Raw genomic sequence first — 26,422 nt, forward strand, 5'->3', positions numbered from 1 at the left:
TATTATCTGCACACTGCTTTTGAGACTCAAATTAATTGAAATATTCTCAAAACTTGTGCTCTCAATATAACCAAGAATCAGACTAATCACCAGATAGATAAAGCACTTCATTAGAGGGTGTACAGCAATGCAGCCCATCCTTACTTATCCTCTAGGAAACACCCACTAATCCTACATTGAAACATCTGACAAGTTCTTACATAATTCCATTATTGTGGTTCCATCATCCTGCCAAGCAGTCTATTTAAAGTTTATTTATTAGTGTCACAAGTAGGCTTACATTAACGCTGTAATGAAGTTACTGTCAAAATCCCCAAGTCGCCACACACTTTGGCCCCTACTCGGGTAGACTGATGGAAAACTTAGCTTGGCCAATGCACTGAACCAGCACGTCGTTCAGACTGTAGGAAGAAATGGAGCACCCAGAGGAAACCCACGGAGACACGGGGAGAACGTGCAGACTCGGCACAGACAGTGACCCAGGCTGGGGATTGAACCCGGGTCCCTGGCACTGTAAGGCAGCAGTGCTAACCACTGTGCCACCCATGCCGCCCACAACTTTTTATCACCGTGTGTGGAAAAACTTCTGACATCAGTCCTAAATCTATCATTCACAAGCAAGAATTGGGCTCTTACTGCCCAGGTGCAGTTCAGTGCTGTTGCTTACCAAGAAGTTTGACTTGACATCATTCGAGCAATCACCTAATAAATCTTTTTGCAGGGGAATTCTCACTAACAAGCAAACCTGTTTCTTTACTACCTTCACTGTAAGCCTTGTTGCTTAAACGTCGTTTCCTGATCTCAAGATGCCAGACTTGTCCAATGTGGCTTTGACAAGGCAATTCATAGGGTGAATATATCACATTGTATTGGGAAAACCATTTCTTCACAAACTGAATTTTCCTCTTAAATTTTGGAAGGACATTGCATGATTTATTCACTTGGATTTTATTTTGTATGAAAAGGTCATAAGTTCACCTTTGAACTAGGAGCAAAAATGCCTTTTCAAAGAAGTCCCCTGATTAGCATGGTAGTAGAGGTGGAAGAGCTGTTAGTTTGTCTGGATCTGCAAACACTTCAAATGATAGGGGAAAAAAGGTAACAGTTTGTGACTTACTGGAAATCACATGACAGGAACATGCTTTAAGTTTGAATTTGGCCTTTTTGGGGAATAAGCAGAGAAGGAAGGCTCACCTAACTGATGCTCTCTCCCTGCCTTGCCTAAAATTCCATGTGTGGCTATTACCCTATAGCTGGAGAATCTTATCTGAGTGTAACCTATCTGCATTTAGAAACCTGCAAAACTGACACAAAGAATTGATCCAGATCAATATCCTTCTCCACGCCAAAGCTCTGTTAGTGAGAAACTCCAGACAGCTTCTGGTCTTCACATGAAGAAGCTCCAGATTAACAGCATTGAACCCTGAAAACTTCATCTTTCTCTTTTCTAATGCCCATGTATGCAGAGACTACTTGTATGTTGTTTGTGTATCTGTGTGTGTGTGGGTGGGTGTGTTGGGAAAGTTTAAAGAAGAGATGAATAGTTATACTCACAAGTTAGAATTGCATGTTAACCAGTTTAAGTTTTAGTTCGTGTCATAAGTCGGCTTACATTAACACTGCAACAAACTTATTGTGAAAATCCCATGGTCGCCACAATCTGGCGCCTGTTCAAGTACATGGAAGGAGAATTTAGCATGGCCAATACACCCAACGAGCACGTCATTCACATTATGGCAGGAAACCAGAGCACCGGGAGGAAACCCATGCAGACATGAGGAGAATGTGCAGACTCTGCACAGACAGTGACCCAAGCCAAGAATTGAACATGGGTCCCTGGCACTGTGAGGCAGCAGTGTTAACCACTGTGCCACCATGCCACCCAGTTATTACAACTTGTTGAAAAGAATGCTTGCTTCATAATAAATCAATTGTTCTAAGTTTATTGAAAAAAGCCTGGTTAAAGCCTCTTTTATTTCGAGTACTTGTAGTGAAGGTAAACAATTAGCTATTTAGGTGAGTAAATTAAATTTTTAAATTAATAGCATGACCTGTGCAGTAGTGGGACTAGATAATCTGTGCACTCCTCCGATCCTGAACATAACAATTGGTTATTATCCCCCAACAGAATGGCAGAATACAGATCTGTCTTTAGGAATTTTCCATAGAATCCATAGAGTACAGAAGGAGGCCATTCATCCTGTGAGTCAACACCAACTTTCTGAAAGACCATCTCACCCAGACCCAACCTCTGCTCTATCCCTGTACCCCACGCACTTACAATAGCTAAATCACCTAACCTACCATCCTTGGACTGTGGGAGGAAACCGGAGTATCCAGAGGAAACCCACGCTGACACAGGGAGAACATGCAAACTCCGCACAGTCACCCAAGCTGGGAATGGAACTTGGATTCCTGGCACGGAGAGGCAGCAGTGCTATCCAATATGACACCGCATGTCCATTACTTGTTCCTCAACTTGTTGCTTGAACTCCTCAGGGAATCAAGGGGGTTCAAAAGTAGGAAAATATAAAATGAAGTACTCTCTAGATTTGTTAAGAGGGTTTACATTAATCCTTAAGCCATATATTATTGCATTGTATACTAAAAGGCATTGCACCATTGAAGAAGTAACTATTCAGACTTTCAGTCCCTAACACTGTTTGAATGTGAGATTGATATCTCCAATGCCTACTGAAATATGAATACGTTGCAGACAATATAGAACCACAGACCTGAATCAGGTCATTATACTTGGTTCTGCTATTTGTATGAAGAAAATAAAAGACACAGATTTCTTTGTGGCTTCTTGTGGGTAGGCTTAATAAGAGGCACTCCAAAATAGTGAGGTGAGCATGAGTGTTTCAGATTCAGTATCTATTCATAATACGTTCTGGATGATCAACTGACTTAGTAATATGCAGCAATTGATCTATTAATGATATGAAGACTAAACTAAAGAATAAAGAACAAATAAAATTACGGCACTGGAACAGGCCCTCCAAGCCTGCACCAACCATGCTGCCTGTGTGAACTAAAACCCCCTACCCTTCCAGAGACCATATCCCTCTATTCCTATCCTATTCATGTATTTGTCCAGATATCCCTTAAAAGTCACTATTGTATCTGCTTCCACTACTTCCTCCGGCACTGAGTTCCAGGCACCCACCATCCTCTGTGTAAAAAAACTTGGCCTTGTGCATCTCCTTTAAATCTTGCCCCTCACACCTTAAACCTATCCCCCCCAGTAAGTGAGTCTTCCACCCTGGGAAAAAGCTTCTGACTATCCACTCTGTCCATGCCCCTCAAACTCTTTAAAATCATCGGAAGATCATTGTGCTTCTAAGAACATTTCCGGATCCATTTGCAAGTCGCTCCGACACTCTTGGAATTGCCTTTTCCGTCTTTGTGGAACACTCTATATTTTTATTTATTGTGCTTCACTTCATAAAATGCAAGGTATGGTCCAGTTCTAACTTGCTGAAGTCCAAATTTGACATGATTCATATCCGTAAGCAATTCTATTTAACTGATGTAACTCCCTTCACACAGTACTTGTTTAAGTTCTATCAGCAGATGTATAACATCATGTGTCGTTTGAGGGAAGGTTTGGCATGCTCCACGTGTCCATGGTCAGTTGGCTGAAAAGAAACTTCAAAATATGATCTCACAATCATCAACTGTTACTTACCAGCAAGTCTCCAAAGTACTATATTGGGTCTTAGTGGAATCTTAGCTCAAATGTGGCCCGCAGTGATTTATAGTCTGGTCTTATTTTAGGAGCATACAGAGAATGTTGGATTAACCCTTTCCATGGCTCAGATGGAAAGCAATTAAACCCCATGACCTTTGGTTGGTCTATAAGCAAATTCCAAAACCTGTCCTATTATATCAACAAAGAATTCAGATGCACAATTTATTTTCATCCCCCCTCCTACAATGTCCTCCCACCCCACCCCAGTGCACACATATTTTCTTGGATTATTCAAGAAACCAAAGTAAACGGTCAAAATTCAGCATCCTACTGAAGACCAACAGGATTGGCTTGAACTTACAAATAGGCTTACATCAACACTGCAATAAAGTTACGATGAAAATCTTCTTGCCGCCACACTGCGGCACCAGTTCGGGTACATTGAGGGCCAATGCACCTAAGCAGCACATCTTTCGGACTGTGGGAGGAAACCTGTGCACCTGGAGGAAACCCACACAGACATGGGGACATGGGGAGAATGTACAGACTCCACACAGACAGTGACCCAGACCAGTGACTTGGATATACCATAGGGTTTGTAGTCAATTCTGGGGAGCCCACTCTGTGCAAAATAATCTCTTTAGTCTAGTCCACAATTTTAGGTGCATTCATTTAATGGGTGGCACAGTGGTTAGGCCTGCTGTTTTCCAGCGCCAGGGACCTGTATTCGATTCCTAGCTTGGGTCACTGTCTGTGCGGAGTCTTCATATTCCCCCCGTGTCTGTATGGGTTTCCTCCAGGTGCACAGGTTTCCTCCCACTGTCTGAAAGATATGCTGCTTAGGTGCACTGGCCATGCTAAATTCTCCTTCAAGTACCCAAACTGGTGCCTCAGTGTGGCGCCAAGGAGATTTTCATTGTAACTTCATTGCAGTCTTAGGCTGCATAGGCTTAATGTAAGCCTATTTGTGGCATTAATTAAATAAACCTAAATCTTTACTTCTGCACTGCTGCTTCACAGCACGAGGGACCCAGTTCAATTCTGGCTTTGGGTCACTGTCTGTATGAAATTTGCATGTTCTACCCATGTCTGCATGGGTTTCCTCTGGATACTCTGGTTTCCTCCCACAATTCAAAAATGTGTAGGTTAGGTTGATTGGCCTTTCCAAAATGACCCTAGTGTTAGGGGGATTAGCAGGGTAAATTTGTCGGGTTACAGAAATAGAACGTGGTTGGGATTGTGGTCGGTGCAGACTCGATGGACTTGCATCATCTTGCAACCTGCTCTTGATTTCTTGAATTTCAGATTTAAGAAACCTTTAGTTTGGCAACTGCAAATCTAGATCCAAAGTTAAAAGGGATGTGATTGTACACGAGTCGTTTACAGCATTAAAGTCTTTGTCAAAAGAGAAGTGATGAATCTGGGGCAGCATGAGAGTTCAAGGAAATGTGGTAAATGTGACAAAGAGAGAGCTGAAATTGAATAGTAATATGGGAGGCAGGGTTATATTTGAGACATTCTGAGGAAATGAATGTGACTGCGGGTTAAATGACTTAACAGTGTTTGTTGAAAAAAGAATGTTGAACTGAAAACACACTCCCACTCCCATTTCCAGTCTGCTGATGTGATGACCCACTGATGTGTGAAGGAGGCAAGTAAATGGAACAAAACGACTCAATTACCATATAGTGCGGGAGCTATTACAAATGGATTTAGCAATAGTGTAATTCAATATTGTAATGTAACATAACATGATTAATACTGCAAGTTATGTTTTTTAACCTCTTGGGAATTAGTTCGAAACCCAATCCCATGAAAGGGTGCTTGTTAATGTCATAAGTCTGTATGAAACAAAACCTTTTTGTAAAGTGCAAATCTACCCTGAAGTCAACACCCCATTTGTCAGTCTTAGCCATAACAACACTAGAAAAAAAATCATTGTTAAATAAATATCATTTAGCACAAACTGGGTATCATCATAACAATGTGAAAAGCCAAGTGATGCCACACAGAAGGATGAGAGGGGATCTGATCAAGGTATATAAAATTTCAAAAGGGATTGATGAAGTGAATGTAGACCAAATGTTTCCTCTTACGGGGCAATCTCGAACAAGAGGTCATAGGTACAGGTTAAGAGGTGGTACATTTGAAACTGAGATGAGGAGGAACGACCTCTCACATAGGATGGTGAACATGTGAACTCACTGCCCCACAGTGCAGTGGAGTCTGAATCATTGAATATATCTGTCTCCTTCTCCTCAATCCCAAATGCTCAAATTCTAATGGATATGCATCTAACAAATGGTATACTTTCACAAAGGGGATAGATACATTTCTAACTTTTAAAAAAAGGGATAAGGGAATATGGGGAATAGCGGGGGAGGTGGATTTGAGACCAGGAAGATCCATGATCCGATTAAATGTTGGAGAGGGCTTGAAGGGCTGAATTTGCCTACTTCTGCTCCTAATTCCTATGTTCCACATAGCTGTCCAGGGAGCTCTTCCAGTGTCCTGGTTAACATCCCTAAAAACCAATATCACAAAAGTAAAGTCATGTGCATTACTGCTTGTAGGTTGTTGTGCAGATGGCTGTTCCCTACATTCACAATAATTACTGCATTTAAATTACTGATGGAAATGATTTGTCAAAATTATTATTTCTCTTTTAAAATTGTTTGACAACCAGAAACAAACATAAAAAATATCTAAATTCTAACGGTTAATCCAATTGCTTCTTACTAATTGGGGCTTCAATTAATTTTAATTAAGATTAGATTGGTAGAGTTAGAGAAGAGGGTTGGTTTGTTTGGAGTATTACACCAGAATGGCCAGATTCTTTGCTATACATTCTGTGCAACTCTGCGTAATGTTTGAGCTGGATATTCTCATAGCCAAGAGGAATGGAGACGTTGTCTTGCTCTATTTTCAAGGCAAGCCTCTCATCTTCAACAAAATAGGCTCTCTGTGCCTATAATATATGCACAGAATGTCAGACCATGACTGTTAGTGGTAGCTGAAAATTGACTGATCTTTAAAGGGAAAATGTTTGGACCTGCAAATCAAACCTGTGTTGAAAGGAGAAAGGTGGAGAAACTGTTCCCCTTTATTAGGAATAAGTGGAAGTTTCAACTTTGGAGAGGCAGGTGTAATATGGGGACCATCATACAAGCCATGGGGTGGCATGGTGGCACAGTGGTTAGCACTGCTGCTTCACAGCACTAGGGATCTGGGTTCAAGTCCGGCCTCAGGTCACTGTGTGGAGTTTGCACATTCTCCCCCTGTCTGCATGGGTTTCCTCCGAGTACTCTCTGAGTACTCTAGTTTCCTCCCACAGTCCAAAGGTATGTGGGTTAGGTTGATTGGCTATTCCAAAATGATCCTAGTGTCAGGGGGATTAGCAGGGTAAATTTGTCAGGTTACAGGAATAGGACCCTGGGTGGGATTGTGGTCGGTGCAGACTCGATGGGCTGAATGGCCTCCTTCTGCACTGTAGGGATACTATTCATCCAATTAATTACAGCTTAATAGATACCTCTGCAATAAGTTAAATGCCATGACCAAGGCTATAGGAGTTCTACTATAGGAGTTGCAGCAAAGAAGGGTGCATCTTTTTGAAGAAGGCTACCCTCTGCTAAAACAGAATTGCAAGTTGAGTGGATGGAGAGGGTAAACATCCTTTGGTACCTGGTGAAAGGGCAAGATAAATGTACCCCTCTTTGGATAAGTGCTTGCTTTGCTTTCACGAAAGGCTTGGCCCAAATAGAGCTGCTTCTTGCTTCTCCCCTGCAACCTCAGGGAACAGCATTCCCAGAACATACACTTGCCTTCACAGCATTCTTGTGTACGAGGGTAATTACAGAAGATATAACTGCAGTGGGGAGCAGTAATAATTTGGCTATAGAAGTTCAAAGTTCTGATAGCATTTAGAAATATCAGGCCAGTAATTGGTCCTGGGAAAAAAGCGATCTGAGTACAGAGATGTTCTGAGACTTTGTACTAATTGTTGGTATAGCAAGTCAGCTTCACACTATCAGGAAAGGACTAGGGTAGCAGGGAAGCCCCACAACACTTAGTGAATAAATAATGGGAAACATTTTCCTCTATTTATCGTGCCAGATACTATTGAGATCTTGGGCACCCGATTACACATGGTGCTTTACACAGTGTAGCACATTATTCTTAAAGAGTCACTTTGGAGGTAATTTTGCTGGGTCAAGTAAGAACAATTACTTGACAATAATTGCTCTCCAAGCGTCTCCACACATCAAAGAAATTAATCGCAAATGTATGCACGCAAGTTCATGTACTGTATAAATATGAATGCTTTCTTTCCTCTTTTGTACATATTTAACAATGTAGTACATCTTCAGGATATCCCAAAGCACTTCACACTAATGAACTACTTCTGAAATGTAGCCTAATATGATTTAAAAGGAGTGGATTATCAAAATTTACAAGGAATATGAATGCTAATTTCCTTCTCTTGCATCTTTATACAGACAAAGTTTTAAGTATTCATGCCACACACAATCGCATAAATGTTTGTTATCAAGGGCAATTTTTTTGTACCACAGTGTGATCCTGTATAATATTTTGCTATGTAGTGGTTCTACTTTGTTTGTTTTCCGTTTGCAGTATTATATATTACTGCCAATACACCCTGAGCACTTTTGGTTTGTGGCAATGCAACACACAGGTGTTCATATAAAGGCAAAATATTGGGGATGCTGGCATCTGAAACAAAAACAGAAAATGCTGGAAAACTCCGCAGGTCAGACAGCATCTGTGGAGAGAGAACAGAGCCAGTGTTTTGAGTCAGGATGACCCTTCATCAAAGCCTTTGATATCCTGACTCGAAATGTTGGATCTATCCTCTCTCTGCAGATGCCATCAGACCTACTGAGTTTTTCCAGCATTTTCTGTTTATGACACTGGCCTTCATCCTTATTGTATTTCCCCCAGTTCCAGCAATGTTCCGGAATGTTAAAACAACTCGAAGGACAATGTAGGTTCTTGACAGTCACTTGAAAATCATTCTCACATTGCCCCGATTTACGACATAGAAATCGTGCTATACACTTGTCACTCACCAAAGTAAACTTGTTCACTTCTACATACAGCTTCAGCACTTCCAGATCAGTGACAACTGGTTCACAGCCGTTATATTCTTTATATGCCCGCAGGTAGGATGTGAGCCACTCTAACTGCATTTCCTTCGGTGGGTACATGCTGAAATCCAATTCACTCACCCCTAAACAGAAGCAAAATCTTTATTCTTACAGTCATTGAAATGATTGTACGTGGAGTAATTTTGAATCTTAGGAGTGAAATTTACAGCTGAGCCAAGCATATCATCAGTGCAGTTTGTTCCAAGATCCTATTTGAGACCTCAGCGCAATGCTCCCTTTCAGATAGCATGTGCACAGCCATGTAGTAATATGGGATGTGTTATGCATTGAAATAAATAGGATGCTCACAACTTCATCAGTTCATCAAGGGAAGTGGTAACTCTATATGCAGGTTGCATTTTAGAAGTGACTTGTAAAATGAAGCCTGTACATAGAGAGAGAGATATGCCTAGAGGAACTAATAGCTCACAAAGTACCAAATGTGTCCATTTTCACCTTTCGTTTCTTTTAAAGGTGCTTTATAAAGCTACTTGTGCTCTTTTGTAGTGCAGACCAATCATTGTGACATCTAATATATGCACATGTGTGCAATTGACAAGTCATTTTTCTCTCACAGGCACATTAGCTGGTATTTTGAGCTTCGCTCGGCTGAGGCTTGTAAAATCCTGCCCGAGGCCAATGCAGAATTCTGTTCCGGGACGGGCATCGTGGTAAAATTCCGGCCACTTTGTTAATTGTTTCAAAGTAAAACAGCAACAAATTGAAGCTGAACAAGAAGGGGAATGTGTGAATCAAAAGTAACTACAAAAAACTAAAGATTTATGAAACAATCAGTGCTGAATGACCAATCATAAGGGCCAAGCATAAATAAAACTAAAAGAATTGAATCGTGTAAAATGCTTGGTGAGGAACAATTCCATCGACCAGTTTTCTCCTGACTAGCAGAAATTTCAAACATCCCAAATGAAGTTTCAAGCAAGGTTAATAAAAAAATCAAAATAATGTGATTTCTACATACATACTGAATTGTCTTTGCATTTTTTTACTTCAAGGCATCAGGTTCTCCCACTAGATATTTTCATAAATGCAGGATAAAGTTAATGGTTGTTCTCCATATCTGCACATACTGAAAATGTGCAGATTGCAGAATTTCCCAACATACAATCTGTGCATCCTGAGCATATGCACTTTTCATGCATCAGTAGATTCCTAAGTTGAAGCAGAGGGATGCATCTCCTCTTCCTGTGAGAATTTGTTTTGTCCAAAAAGATTTCAGAACAAACTGGAGTATGAATTGCCTGAGAGTTATTTTGTCGTTCACATTTGAAATAATAATAACTCCACCTTTTTTTTTGAAAAAAAGAAATGTCGAACTGATCAGTTTTAGCTTTTAGAATCTTAACCAACAATTATGATTAAAGGCTCCGAGTTATAGTCTTCTTGGCTGCCACTTGGAAAGCTGGTCCCTACTGTGAATTTTTCCGTTTTTCTCTGTGGAAAAGCTGACTAGGGGGTTAAGCTGTCTTCCCCAACAAACATAATCTTACCTGGCAGATAAATTGTTGAATTTATGGGCTCCTCCTAAATGGCTAATATCTGTGATAAAGACAGCAAGCCCCTCTCATCTTCATTTTGCGTCAAAAGTCAGATAAAAAAATCTTTTCTGAGAGAAAACTTAATTATTTTCTTGTACAAAAACTGTGAAGTTTTAAATAGTGAATTATTAAGCATAATTATGAGGTGATTTTTGCTTGTTAATGGAAATCTGTCGTTATTGAAGACTTGAAATGTACATTAGATGATTCAAGATGAGAACTGATAACAGGTAGGTGTTTGAAGAGATTGGGTGGACAAAAGAGGCATTAGATGAGAGAGAAAAGAAAACTGAGAAGCATGTGGTATAGGAAGCTAACAGTCTGAAAAAGGCCATAGACATTTCAGTGCAACTTCCCTTCAAGCCTACTATGCACTATCCCCAATACTAAATGAATCTTTGGCAACCCTCAATTAAAGCTAAGGTTTGCTCCTGCCAATGCTCCCAGATCTTCTGGATGCCACAATCTTCTTTGTTGGATCCGTCTTCCCTAATTTTTGTGTCCCACAATCCCCTCCCCCAAGTGCTCATAAATCCCTGAACTGCACTTTGAGGGACTGCCGACCTCAGACCCTTGAAAAATTCTACCAGATCCTAGGATATCCCACCTCATTGTTCCCAGATCATAGAATGCAAAATGCCATGTATCTGTCTCAATGTTCCAGAAAGTTTCCATGCAGTGATTTGAGACCCCTGTGTCACCCTCTGAATTCTCGCTGTCCCAAAGGCCCCTCTCAGTCCTGTTAATAATCATCCCACTTTGTAATACCCCTTATGTCCTCAGGCAGACCTGATGCTGATAAATCATTGTACCTAGCAAGAGTGAAACCATGATCAGGCAGGGGAAGAGGCTGGGGCCAAGGCTAGCCCACTGCACTTGGGATGCGCTGATGCCTGCGATTGTGGTTTGCCTGAGCTAAGGTAGACTAATGGATAAGGGTAGTCAATGAGGTTAAACCGAGGCCCTACCTGATGTAATTTTTCAAAGCCATTTCGACCTTTTGGCTAAAATAAAGCGCCAGATCAAACCCAGGAGAGGGTGCAATGTCTCACCTTGTCAGCTTGTCCTTGTGTCTGCGTGGGTTTCCTCCGGGTGCTCTGATTTCCCCCCACAGTCCAAAGATGTGCAGGACTGGTGAATTGGCTCTGCTAAATTCTTTCTCAGTGTACCCGAACAGTGCTGGAATGTGGTAACTAGGGGATTTTCACAGAACCTTATTGCAGTGTGAATGCAAGCCTACTAGTGACAATAATAAATAAACTTTAAACTTTTATTTGATCGAGTCCAAGATGGGATACAATCCTGTCTTGTCAACTTGGATCTGGTTTGTTCCTCATGTGGGGACCATGATTGCACTTAATTTGAATTGGCCTTTTTGTTTAGAAATGAAGTACAGGAAGACACCAATAAAAATTATATTACTTATGAACCTTTTTATTACAGTAAGCGATGCGGGAGACGACATCGTCTGGGCGTAATTAGGTTGAACATTCATTCCTCATTGTTTAAATAAAGAGAAATAACTTTAATTCATTTTGTATGTTGATAAGTTGCTGGAGCTTTAGGGTGTCCTGCAGAAACACGTTTATTTCACCGAGATAATCATTTATTTTTGTAAAAATGCAACCAGTATGGGACTACAGAAGTTTTTCAGTCTGTCCTTCTGGAATCAGTAATCCTGAGGTGAGAACTACCTTTATGTCAAGATAGCAGTGCTGAGAATTTCTTGTATCATTTTCTCTTGACTTTCAAAATATTTCATGTTTATTTTTCCTCATTCATATCTGAGCTTTGAATCATGACGATAATGTATGAATGCGGATTGCAATGCAATATCAATGACAGGTGGAGCCATGTTCCTTGCAAATTCAGCACTTTCCTGTAATGTTGATGGTTTTATCTTCCATCATTCGTTTAATTTCATTCTTCCAAAAATTGAAAGGATAAACGTGACAGAATGCTTTTTGTGTTTTGTGACTATTCTGAATGCTTGATGCCAGTACAGAGCATTTCAGAACTTTTAAAGTCCCTATTTCAGGTTTACATTTTTCAAAGGGGGAATCTCATTGACGCTTACAGCACAATGAAAAGAGTCACAGGTATATAGAGTGGTGAAGAAGGCACTCGTCATGCTTGGTTTCATTGGCCAGAACATTGAATACAGGAGTTGGTACGTCTTGTTGATACTGTACAAGACATTGGTAAGGCCACACTTGGAATTGTGTGCAATTCTGGTCACACTATTATAGAAAGGATATTATTAAACTAGAAAGAGTGCAGAAAAGATTTACTAGGATGCTACCAGGATTTGATGGATTGAGTTATAAGGAGAAGCTGAATAGACTGGCACTTTTTCTCTGGAGCATAGGAGGCTGGGGGGGTGACCTTATAGAGTTTTATAAGATAATGAGGGGCATAGATAAGACAGATAGTCAATATCTTTTGCCAGAGGTGGGGAGTTTAAAACTAGAGGGCATAGATTTAAGGTGAGAGGGGAGAGTTACAAAAGTGTCTAGAGGGGCATTTTTTTCACCCAGAGGATGGTGAGTGTCTGGAACAAGCTGCCAGAGGTAGTAGTAGAGGCAGGTACAATTTTATCTTTTAGAAAGCATTTAGATAGTTACATGGGTATGAAGGGTATATAGGGATATGGGCCAAATGCGGGCAATTGGGATTAACTTAGGGATTTTAAAAATAAAAGGACAGCGTGGACAAGTTGAGCTGAAGGGTCTGTTTCCATGCTGTAAACCTCTATGACTCTGTGAATGAAAGGCCTGGATAGAGTGGAGATGGGGAAGATGTTTCAATTAGTAAGAGAGACTAGGATCCATGGGCACAGCCTCAGAGCAAAGAGATGACCCTTTAGGACTGAGATGAGGAGGAATTTCTTCAGTCAGAGGGTGGTGAATCAATGGAACTCACTGCCACAGAAGGCTGCGGAAGCCAGGTCATTGAGTGCATTTAAGACAGAGATAGATATGTTCTTGACTGGTAAAGGGATCAAAGGTTATGGGGAAAATGAGGGAGAATAGGGTTGAGAAACTTATCAACTGTGATAGAATGATGATTGGATTCGTCATTCTCGATGGACTGGATGGACTGAATTACCTAATTCTGTGTCTACATCTAATGGGCTTATAGCCTAAAAAGTGAGGTAGAATTCTTAACATCCTCAGGGCGGGATCCTCTGGTCTCCCTGTCGCTTGTTTCTCAGCAGCGGGAGGTGGAGCGCCGCTCGCTGGGAGAGGGCTCTTCTGCTGCTACCGCTGTCAATGGGATTTTCCACTGATTCCACCCCACATTGGCAGGAAACCTGTGGCTGGGGTACGCCATCACCAGGACAGAGAGATCCACTGACAGGAACGGCCTGACAGTTCTGGCCTTAATATTCATCTTGTGTGAGGAGAGAACATAAATCTAACTCCAGAGCAGTCAGTGTGTATTTAGAAACACTTTTATACCCAAATTTCCATCACTCAATCATTGTTAGTCATGAGGTCAATCATCCAGTTTCTAAGCTCAGGAATTCCCTCCCTGAACCTCTATTCACTCATTTCCTTTAACACACTCACAAAGCATTTGGCCAACTTTTAGTCACCTGCAATTATGTTGTTATTTGTGATTCAGTGCCTCATCCTGTTTAATAACATTCCTATGAAGTACCTTGGGACATTTTGCTACACTAATGGCACATTGTTGGAATATATATCAGGTGGTCTGCAGCAAGGCGAAGACACAACGTTCTAGCAATCTCAATTACTTTTTCACAAAGTCATTCTGATTCTGGTGCTAAGTCTCCAAGAATTCAGAAACAGTGATGTCATCAAGCAGGCAAAACAGCCAATCATATTGAAGAGCTCTCATAGACAATAAACCGGGAAGTAAAAAGCAGCTATTATCATTCACCTTTTCAAATATATATAGAGTGCTGAATAAAAATAGGATATACATGAGGAAAAAGGGGGAAGCACGCCCTGCAAGGGGGGGAACAAAGGGAGAATTCTATAAGGGGGGCGAGCTTGGCAGGAATGAAGTGATCAGCAGGGGTGGAGCTCTCTGGGGAAGTGATTAGTGGGGGACTGAAGACTGGCATAGGGAGTGATTGGCGGGGTGGGGTGTTGGGGGGAACTGACACAAGGAGCAACTGGCGGAAATGGAGTGGGTTGGTAGACCAGCATGGGGTGGGGGGGAACGGGGGAGGAATGGAGATGTGTGAGATGGGCTGTGAAGGGGATCATTACTGAGGACTCATAGACAGGGTGCCGATATTCCAATGCCTGCGACCCACGGGCGGCAGGTTACCCTGCCACCGATGATGGGGAGAGGGATGTTGGTGGCAAGAGGTCTCCCAGTTAATTGGGAGATCGGGGCACCTGCGCAATAGCACCCTGAGTGGTCTGCAGCCGGCTTCACTGCTGAGCTCAGGCTCCGTCCACCCCCCTACTGGTGAGAATCACTCTTCTGTCATAAGAGTGTCATAAGATTGCATTTTCAAACTCAGCCAAAAAACTCTCCATCTTCTTGCTCGTTAGAATTTTTTTCATAAGATCACATGTAGCATTTCCTATTTTTGCAGAAGGGGGACTAGATTGAGGTCAGTGTTCATGCATGCATATCTTTTGGAGGCAGCTGGCCATTTAGTTTATCAGTTGCCTCCATTGAAGTGGGGTTTTGGTACGGCTATAGTGTGAAGCCCAACCTCTGCAGATTAGACCAGGCAAGGGCTGGTCTGAACTTGGTGGATTTAGGGAGGTATGGTACCCTTATGGATATGGTCCTAGGACACCTCAGCAGGGAAGGTAAGGTATCCTTCAGAAGCGATAAGGCACCTCTTGGGAGTATTAAAAGTAGACATCATTGTGCGTGAAATTCTATAAATTTATTCAAAATCTTAAAGTTGCCAAAGAACCAAAGGATTTAATTCTTCTGGGCTTTTTGTAAAAAAATCAGTGCTTGATACTTCATTCTGTCTGTCGGCATAACTCTGAGATTATTATTGTTAGGCTGATGCTGCAATGACTGGTTTTACAAACTAGCATTATCACAGTGGGGGGCCTGTTAAGTGAACAGTTTGACTGATAGCTTAAAATGGTTATAGGATAGAAAGGTCTGGGTAGATTAATAGAAGGAATTTCCATGTAGTGATTTTTTTTATCAATGAGAGTGCTTTTTTGTTTAAAATAGTGATGTCATCAATAGGCTCTCTATGTTATATTAGCATCGTGCCAGAGGTTTGCCCATGGTGGATAGGTGAACTGGTGGAGGGGATAAGAGAAAAGAGGGTAAGCATGGGTTGGCATAACTGGGCATTAATTTGGCATAAAGGACCAAGATGGCACTGGAGTGAGGCAACTTCTTGTGAGCTGACTCCAGCATACCGTCTAATTCTATCTTTTACTCTTATTCCATGCTTTTAAAACTCTAGATCTTTTAAATTCTCCAACAATGCTACAGCCTAGCTATGACTACAACACTACATTCTGCACACTCTCCTTTCCTTCCCCTCTATGTACTCTATGAATGGTTTGCTTTGCCTGTATAGTGCACAAGAAACAATACTTTCCACTGTGTGCCAATACACGTGACCATAAACAAATCAAAAAAGAGGATGGGCGGGGACATGGGTTGGCACAGGGATTAGAAAGCGGTATCATGATGGGTGGAAGACATGAGTTAGCTTCGGGGCAATGAGAGGTCAGGGGTGAGTGGAGGTGCATGGTTGGCATGGGAGTATGATGGTTCTGAAGTGATCCCATACACACACTACGTGCAAAAATATAAGCGAGTCTGAATCGCGCTGCACAAGCCTGAGGGTGGGGCTTAACGCACCCAAAACCCTGCAGCTTCGATCAGCACCTCCAACTGCACATGCGTAGAAAAAAATGATAGAGTGCTGCTGCCGTCCGCATCCCTCCCAGGCTGGATAATGCCTCCCCCTGGCCCTCACAGATATTGCCCCACCCTTCCAACATTACCAACTCTTTTATTCCCCCTCCCAGACCAATCGCAGGCGATCTCAGGCAGAGTGGCGGTGGACCCCCCCTCCCCCCACTGATCTCGGGCAGAGTGGCAGCGGACCCCACTTCCCCCGCCCCCCCCACCGACCTCAGGCAGGGTGGCAGCAGAGCACCCCCCCACTGATCTCCGGCAGATGAGCAGCAGACCCCACTTCCCCTCACTGGCCTCGGGCAGAGACTCAGTGGACTCCCAACACCTCCCCCCACCCCCCCCACTCCAGTGGCAGCGAACACCCTCTTCGCCATTGATCTCCGGCAGAGGGGCAGCAGACCCCACTTCCCCCCAACTGATCTCAGGCAGAGTCTCAATGGACTTCCCTTCCCCCCCCCAACTGATCTCAGGCAGGGTGGCAGCGGACACCCACCCCCACCCCACACCAATCTCAAGCAGAGAGCCATCGGAAGCTCGGCACTTACCCCCTCACTTAGCCACGCCAGTGAAGCACCCAAATCTGACTTATTTTTACCAATTATACAAGTTTAATTATACCAGTTCCGCGCTGAATCTGGATGAGCAAACAAGTTGGTAAAGGGGGAAGTGCTGGTAAAGTTGGGCATGCAGCCTAGTAAGTCGATTTAAATGCATTTAAATCGCTGTTGTGCCTGTTTCGGGTGTAGTCCTGATCGCAGCCATTTTCGGGCCTTGGTAAAAGGGGAACCAGCATGGAGGTGGGCACTACTCGCCTCACACTCAACTTTACCAAGGCGCAACACACTGGTAAAATCAGGCCCATAGTCTCATCAATGACCAGTAAATTGTACTGAAATGACCCATTCCCCTTGTAACCAACAATAAAGTTCCATTTGCTTTCCTCATCACTTCCTGTACCTGCGTAGCAACATTTTGTGCTTCATGTGCCAGGAGAACCTCTGCACCCAGCATTCTTCAAACTCCCCCCATTTAAATAATATGCTGCTTTCCTATTCTTCCTGCCAATGTGGACAAGTTCACATATTCTAACATGATACAATTTGTTGCAGGAGTTCCTCAGGATGATATCCTGCTCAATTCTTTCTGCAGGAAAATTATGGCATAACAAGAGGGAGAGAAGTTCTGGGAGAACCATCATGCTCAGTCCTTTCATAGAATCATGAGCCGCTGCAAACACAGGCAAAGAAGATCATTCAGCCCATCATGCCAGTGCCCGCTCTTTCAAAGAGTTATCAAATTGATTGTACTCCCCCGCTCTCTTACAAGTGCTCCACAATATGGGGTGCGATCTTGAGTCCATTTGCTGTCTCTGCAAATGCCAGTGGGGGCTCGAGATCCAGAAGATGTTAGGGGTAAGTTCAAGTACAGAGGAGATGTTAGGGGTAAGTTTTTCACTCAGAGGATGGTGAGTGAGTGGAATCGGCTGCCGTCGGTGGTGGTAGAGGCAAACTCGTTGGGGTCGACTTCTGGATGAGTGTATGGGATTTAATGGGATTGGGAGCTACAGATAGTTCTATGGCCTGGTAGTTATGGATGTGATCGGCACAACTTGTGGGCTGAAGGGCCTGTTTGTGCTGTAGTGTTCTATGTTCTATGTTCTAAGTCTCAGATCTCGCCGATGAGATCACGATTTTGGATATTCCCTGCCCCTCGCTGGTGACAACATCTGGTTCACATCCTTTACGGGCGTGATGCAATTATACATGAATTTCAATACATTTCCATATCATTAACTCACTCCTTCTCCAGATATTGACCTCCGTTGTGCCAATGTGACACCATTCTAGCGCAGTTTACAACAGGTTCGCTGAGAATTACATCTGTTGTGGGGGTCTCCCTGGAGATATAAAGGTGTGAGAAGGACTCAGTCAGGGAGTGGGCTGGCAATGCCTTCTGGCACTGCCCTGGCACAGATTGGCACTGCCAGGGTTGTCACCATGCCCTTACAGTGTCAACCTGGCAGTTCTGACCTGACAGTGCTGACCTGTGCCCAGAGGCAGGTGGCCTCATGGAGGAAAAGGGGATTTCTTTAGATGTGGCAGTGGTCGGGAGCAGACAGAGGAGCAGGGGATGTGGCAATGGGAGAAGGCTGTTGTTGGGAAGGGGTGGATGCCGGCTCGAACTGTGAGGGTTGGGGGATGAATGATTGGGGGGGAGGGGCAATGATCATGGGGGAAAGGGGTCAATGACCGAGGGGGTGTTGAAGAAAAGGGCTGATGATTGCAGGGGAGGTGCGACAAAGGTGCCAATGATCTTGGAGGGATCAGGAGAAAGGTGAATGGGGCAAAACTCTCTGATTTCTCACCAGAAACAACACTCTGCCATTTTTCTGATAAGGTTCCTTCCTACGATTCTCCTTCAAAGTTTTAAACTGTCTGCACGAAAGGCCGATTGCAGAGCAGCTGCCTGGATGGTAGTCTTTGCAGCTCATGGCTGCATTGTGGCCAGGGGCATGCAGAGTGACATTTGTGCATTCAATGACACCATGGACTTTGGGAAATCCAGGAGTGCCGCCTGCTTTCGCTGATTGTCTACAGGTTCGGAGATAAAGGAGCTTACTTTAAAAATTAATGCAAGAAATCACTTGCTCAGTACATCAGGGGCCTGCAGATTGACTGATATTTCAAATATCCCCTGTCGCAGTTGGAAATGAGCCTGAGGCAATGAAGTCCAGAGCTGACGTGAACTTGACAGCCACTGACAGGACCTCACTTTCTGTAAAGTCTGGTTCCAGGTCAGTTTGCAACATACACGGCAACAGCCTCTATGTACAATGTTTATATGTACCATTTGGAGTGTAATGTCAGAGGAGAACATTCCTCCTTTCTGCTATCCAGTTATTCTTTGCATCCATCCTCCTCCTCCTCCTTGTTACAGGCTGCGTAAATAAACAGGGATTCCGACAACAGCAGCAGTCATTATGGAAACAGACAGATTCTCAGCAAACAGTTTTTCCAAAAGCCTGCCAAAAAGTCTCTTCAACAGATTCGACCACACAATAAAAAAAGGCAGTAAAGTTATTCTCTTTAAAATTGCACCTACAAGTTGCTGACTAGCCCTTTAGATACCTTTTTATTGAAAGGCACGGCTTAATGAACCGGAGCGTTTATATCAGGGAACTTAAGTTGTGCACTTCCAGCAAAAATAAGACGGAAATGGTGTCGAGCATTAAATGCCGTTAAAATATAATTATGAAGTTTCTGATTCTTCCTCTCAAAGCTTCCGGTGTTTGGACTACAAATGTGAGTCATTCCAAAAACGACCAGAGTTTCGCTATCACCATTCACCGCACTTTTATCTGCTCTATTATTCTGTGGGTGTGTTTGCCTGTCTGTGGAATATAACAGACAGAAAATTGGCACCATTTTAAGCCAAAAATATCACTCACATGCTTGGAGCATAAACTCTGCATTGTGTGTTGTTTGTGAAGCAACGTTCTCTTTAACACAATGTAATGTTCTTCCTTGTCACTCCAAACCTGCATGTGTATGTGCTCACATTTTGGACAACTGCAGAATTATTTATCTAATTCAATCGCCCTATTCTCCTCCATGCTTCGGAAACCGACATTCAACTTTATCTAGCCACTGGGGGTGATCAAATCAGAATTTGGCAGAGTGTCAGTTCTGGCTAGAAAAATGGAATGAATCCTGCCAATGGCTCTAGTCTAATTTCTGACCAAATCTTGAGTCTCATTGACAAAATGAGACACATTGAGAATGGTGCCACACTCGCAGTGCCCTCCTTCTGATTCACCCTCCACAATTCACTGCGGATGCCAATCACTGCGGAGCTCCATATGAACGGCTCCCCAGCAATTGTCCTACAATGACTGCAGGGGATGATACCCAGGACGTCTGCACCATGATTCTCAGACACAGTCCTGACCAGGCTTCTTGACAGATTGGAGCAGAGGCGCAGTGTACTCAGGAGAAGGCCTCCCACCAAGGTCACCACCACTGCCTAGGATGCAGTGACAGCTCTGATGAGTGCAAGTGCATTCCAGAAGAGGACAGGGCAGCAGTGCCGCAAAAAAGATGAACAATGCACTTTGCTCAGCCAGGGTAAGTATGCCTCATGCCATCTTTTTCCAGACCCCTTCGCACATCTCTCACATTTCCATCTCACCCAGCCACTTAGGCCGTTGCCTAAGGAGGTCCTCCTTCCCGTCTTTCCCAGTCACCATGGTCCTCCCTCCCGCTTGCTGCCATGGTCTTCTCACTCCAGCCACAGGATGTGGAATTCATAGGATCCCTCAACTTCAGCTGCAGATCCTGGGAAAGCACCTCGACGTGGTGGGAGGGTAAGGAACATTAAGAAGCACTCATCTCCAGTATTCCCCTCCGAGGTGTTGGTACCAGATTTATATGTAGAGCTGTTGGAAATGGTATCGACATAACGTCACTCCTGTGCCAGCTGAATACATAGTGTGGGCTTGATACCCGCCGTGAGTATTCACTAATGATGTGCTGATGCATTCAATTTAGGTTCGCATCCTTTCCCGGCATGTTCCACTGGTGAGTTCTCTTAAAATTGGAATATGTGATCTCACCGGTGAGAATCATGCTTTTCCAGCCTTTCTGCGTTTTCAGTCCGCTCCACCGCCATTCCCTTGGGTGGCGAAGGAAGGCTCAAGATCCGGCAAAGTGTTTCTTGGTTTCTCTCCCACTCTTTTCACCCTGGATTACATCCTGCAAAATGAGCCTGGGACCTCCACCTTAGTTCCTCAACAAAATAAAGATGATATGCAACATCACAGATCTCCAGATGATAAAAATGGATGATAATATGTGCACCATGCAAAGGAATTTACTTTCCTTGTGTGACACACTAATTGAGATCATAGAATCGCATAATCATAGAATCCCTACAGGCCATTTGGTCCTTTGAGCCTGCACTGACAACAATCCCATCCAAGCCCAATCCCCATAAACCCACCAATTTAGCCCACTAGTCCCCTGATACTAAGAGGCAATTTAGCATGGCCAATCAACCTAGCCCACACATCTTTGGAGGAAGCTGGAGCACCTGGGGGAAACCCACGCAGACAGGGGGAGAACGTGCAAACTACACAGAAACAGGGGTGATTCCTGTACACAATGAGACAATCATTTTCCATTAAGGCCTGTCAGGGTTAAGACTATTTCAAACTTAACACGGTCCCCGGTAAGAACACTGATTTGTTTGATTCACACAAACGACAAGAATGAGTCCAGCTGGTTGTATACTGCCAATCTGGGGACCACACATGTGGTCTATAAATGTAGTTATCAACAGGCTCACTTTATCATATTTTTCTAAACAATTCACATTGCATTGACTGTAAAGGTGACAGTTTTGCACTCTATCCTCAATTGTTGTTTTATGAAGCAGCCTGGTTTCTTTTCATTGAACGCATGTAGATTGCTGAGGCCAAATGGTTAATAACACTAAAAAAAACCTTCCTAACTCTGGCAATCACTGTCACTATTCATAAAGCTCAGCTATCATACATACTTATAATAATTAAAAATAAAATAGAAGATAATGACTGCATGATTAATGATTCATGATTAATTACAGGAGGAAACTTCTGGATGTCACACCAGTGAATTGTATGTCATAACAATGCTGTCTTCATTCATTATAATACCTTCCATAAATTACGATGTTAGTCATTGGAAGAGTGGAGGGGAAAACAATGCTGTTAAATGGACAACTATCACATAATTTCACTTCAGGTCATATTCATTATCGTGTTAAAAATGATGGCTGTGTCATCCATTACTGTCCGTTAAAAATCTTCCCATTTTCAATCCAACAGCTAGATAGCAGGTAAGTCAAAGAAGTGAACAGTTTCACTTAGCTTAGTTGCAAAAATCTGTTTGGAACTCCCTCGTAGATGAATAGGTAGAAGTTTACTCCTTTGCGTACTCTGTATCTCACACATGTACTGATTACCCAGTGACAACCCTCTCTATCGCCTACATGCAAGGTTGGGGGAGGAAACTTCACTGATCCACATTTCAGAACAAATTACTCCCTGTGTGCATGCCAAGGATCCTGAAAAGTTGAAGGCCACCCTTAGAGAAATCCATTATTGTTATTAGAGTAATGATGATTAATCTCCAAACTGAACCATTGTGGAGAGATTGGTCAACTGAGGGTCACCTGCAGTGGAAATCACACTGGTGAAGTTTGAAACCCCAATGTAATTTCTCTGATAAATATCCTGGCTGACACTACAGATACCTTAAGTAGAACCATAGGGGGGATTTTCTCATCCTGCTCACCATGGGAATCGTATCGAGTGGAGGACAAGCGGATCATGCAAAGATCCACTGACCCTCGGTTTTGGGGTCAGCACAGCCAGGAAAGTCATAGAAAGAAAACTTACCACCTCGCCCCCCCCGGAATCAGAATTTTCCAGACCGGAAATCTCCATTGGCCTCGGGTGGGATTTTTACGATCTCGGCTGAGTGAGGCCATAAAATCCCACTCATACAGTTCAGAGATATACAACGTCCTGAATGATCACTACCAGTGCCTCCACAATTTCCTCAGTTATCATTTTTACAACCCTGGGGTGTAGTCCATCCAGTCCAGGTGATTTATCCACCTTTAGACCTTTCAGTCTCCCCAGAAACTTCTCCTCAGTGATGGCCACTGTAGTCACCTTTTCCCCTTGATCCTCCTGGAGCTCTGGGATCCCACTGGTGTCCTCCACCGGGAGGATTGATGCAAAGTAAGGATTCAGTTCATCTGCCATTTCTTTGTTTCCTACTATTACTTCTCCAGCCTCATTTTATTGTGAACCAATGTCTATTTTTGCCTCTCTCTTATCTTATCTATATGTTAAAAAAACTCTTCCTATCTTCTTTTATATTAGTGGCTACCTTTTTCCCTATTATATTCCATGTGGCACTTTTTTGCCCTCTCTCCTATCCTGTCCAAGTCTTTCTGCAGCCCATCTGCTTCCTCAATACTACCTGTCCCTCTACATATCTTTGTACCATCTGCAAACTTAGCAACAATGCCTTCAGTTTCTTCCTCCAAATCGTTAATGTATATTGTGAAAAGTTGTGGTCCCAGCACTGACCCCCGAGGCACACCACTAGTCACTGGCTGCCATCCTGAAAAGACCCCTTTATCCCCATCTTATACCTTCTGCCAGTCAGCCAGTCCTTTATCCATGCCAGGAATTTACCCTTAACACCATGGGCACTTAATTTATTTAACAGTCTCCTATGCGGCACTTTGCCAAAGGACTTCTGGAAATCTAAATAAATCATGTCCACTGGTTCTCCTTTATCTAACTTCCTTGTTACCTCCTCAAAGACCTCTAACAGATTTGTCAGACGTAATCTCCCCTTGACAAAGCTGTGCTGATTCAGTCCTCCTTTATCATACGCTTCCGAGTACTCTGCGATCTCATCTTTAATAATGTAAAATCCTGCCAATGATCAAAATCAGGCTAATTGGCCTATAATTTCCCATTTGGTGCTTCCCTCTCTTCTTAAACAGCAGGGTTACTGCAGGATTTCGCCATCCTGACTTCTGCCCAGCAGTCTGCCCAAGGATGTACTAATAGTGTCCTGTATCAAAGGAATGCAGGAATTGCCATATATCATGGAGTTGTCTTTCACGGAGGTATCATATCTATCCCACTAAATCACTTGGCTAAATGACTTGCAACATGCACCGCATAGTGTGTTGACCCAGCAGAGGAAATTGATGGAACACCTCCATCTCAAGAGACACACATTGACATCAAGTGGTAGGCTGCAACACTTCTATCAGAGAGTTAAGTAACTGGATAATAAAAAAGTATACAACATATTCTTTAACAACGGGGAAGTCTGCAGAAGAAAGCATTACATGCATGGGGGATGGAAGGTGTTGACAACATATTGGACCAATTTATTGAAAGAGGGGAGACAAGATTGGCTATGTACGGGACTGAACAGCCACAAGTGACAGAATCACTAATTATAGCCTGCCTTAGGAACTTTTCAATCTGTAACAATTAATCAGCTGGTCTGCCCTTCAAGTCTTCCTGTGGCGCTGGTTCTGAGTAGGGTTCCTCTGTACGCTGGATAGCTCTGCAAGAAGGCTGGGTCGATCCTTTTAATAACTCCTTTTATACAGGGTACAAAACTAGCCCTCATTGTCCCCATTTTACCAGTGGTTCTATTCCTTGAATAGCAGTGATTCAGAATTTACAATGCAACAAACATTTTACTATTCAGAAATAAATGAGCAGCAATAAAGACAGTCATAAAACTTGGCACAATAAATTTTGTCCATCAGAGATTATTAAATTTATTTAAGTGATAAACTCTGTTATAGGGCAGGGTACGAGATAATAAAAGTTGATGTCCACTAATCAAACAAGTAAATAGTTAATTAAACAACAACATTTTAAATAAAAACTGTAAAAATTACAGTGGTAATGCCAAGTGAGCTAATTTCCTCCAATCCTGTCAAACGCTAATTATGTGACATTGATCACTGTCACAAGAGCAACAATATACAATATGTTCACAAGTTGGATTTTACAGGATTGCTTCCTTTTACTGGTTGCAATTTCTGGAGCAAATGAAATAGATTCGTGCAATGTATTTCATGAGTAGTGAATGACCGATTTGCAGATACATACAATCTTAGAACAAAAATACTACTTTCCTATGCTGTGCAACACTAGGTGTTAAATTTCCCCCTCCAATTGTCTTGTTTCCTGTCTAGATTTCCACTCTCACCTTGCTTATTTTTAGCTTCTCTCTATTTATAAGGAGCAATTTCCATTTTTAACTTCTAAGTTAACAATAGTGAGGGCTGGGGTTTCTCCTGGATCTTCCTGCAATAGTGCAGGAGGGAGACTTAACACCTAGATAAAAGCAAAATATTGCAGATGCTGGAATCTGAAACAAAAACATAAAGTACTGGAAAATCTCAGAAGCTCTGACAGCATCAATGGGAGAGAATAGAGCCAACATTTCGAGTCTAGTGACCCTTAGTCAGAGTTGAGAGCAAAGAGAATCAGCAGAGATTTATACTATGAAGGTGAGAGGGAAGGTGGAATGGGACAAAGGGAATGTAAATGAGGATACAGAAGGCTGAGAAGGTGCCGAGAGTGTCCATTAAGTGATCAGAATGCGAGAATGGCAGAACAGAGGTACAGATTGTTAAAGGACTGCCTGAGGAATGTGGCAGTTGCACTGTAGGTGCAGGTGGAGGTGGGGAGGGGGGAGGGAATGGAAGGAAGGAGAGCTGGAATGGTGAAGTGGAAAAATAGAAGTGAAAAAGGATGATAAAATGGATTAATGAGCTGAAATGGAATAAAATAAATGCTCAATGTTCAATCCAGAAGGCAGTAAAGTGCCCGATCGGAAGATGCGGTGCTGTTCCGCCAGTTTGCGTTGGGGTTCAGAACAACATTGCAAAAGGCCAAGGACAGAGAAGAGGTTGAAGTGTTTGAAGTGGTAAGCAACAGGAAGGTCTGGGTCCTGCTTGTGGGTAGACCAAAGGTGTTCAGCAAAGCCAAACCCAGTCTTGGGTCTTTCCGATAAAGAGTAGACCATACTGGGAGCAGTGAATGCAATAGACCAGATTGAAGGAGGTGCATGTGAAACGCTGCTTTACCTGAAAGGATGTTTAGGACATGGGATGGTAAGCAGGGAGGCGGTGAAGGTGTTAAACCTTCTACAATTGCATGGGAAGCTGCCATGGAGAGGGGGTTAAGGTGTTGGGTGTGATGGAGGAGTGGACCAGGGTGTCCCAGAGAGACCGATCCCTGCGGAATGCTGACAGTGGGCGTGAGGTGGACATGTTGGGTAGTGACATCATGCTGGAGTTGGCAGAAATGGCGGAGGATGATCCTTCGAATGTGGTGGGGTGAAAAGTGAGAACAAGGAGAACCCCATCCTGGTTCTGGGAGGGAGGGGGCAGGTTAGAGCAGTGGTCCAGCAGATGGGTTAGACACGGCTGACAGCCCAGTCAACAAAGTGGGTGGAAAATCACAATTGAGAAAGAAGGAAGACATATTGATGGCGCTCCTTTGGAAAGTGGCATCACCT

General features: G+C 43.1%; 1 protein-coding gene across 1 annotated transcript in view; it reads right to left on the minus strand.

Annotated features, from left to right (window-relative positions):
* LOC145343667 (ethanolamine kinase 1-like) overlaps nt 1-26,422 on the minus strand; it is a 270,810-nt gene that overhangs the window by 98,392 nt on the left and 145,996 nt on the right. The window contains exon 6 of the mRNA XM_080189833.1: nt 8,785-8,945. Coding sequence (XP_080045959.1) covers nt 8,785-8,945 — 161 coding nt within the window. The remainder of the gene's footprint in view (nt 1-8,784; nt 8,946-26,422) is intronic.

The sequence above is a fragment of the Carcharhinus amblyrhynchos genome, chromosome 6, assembly GCF_965287045.1.
Source record: "Carcharhinus amblyrhynchos chromosome 6, sCarAmb.v2.hapA, whole genome shotgun sequence".
Classification (NCBI taxonomy): Eukaryota; Metazoa; Chordata; class Chondrichthyes; order Carcharhiniformes; family Carcharhinidae; genus Carcharhinus; species Carcharhinus amblyrhynchos.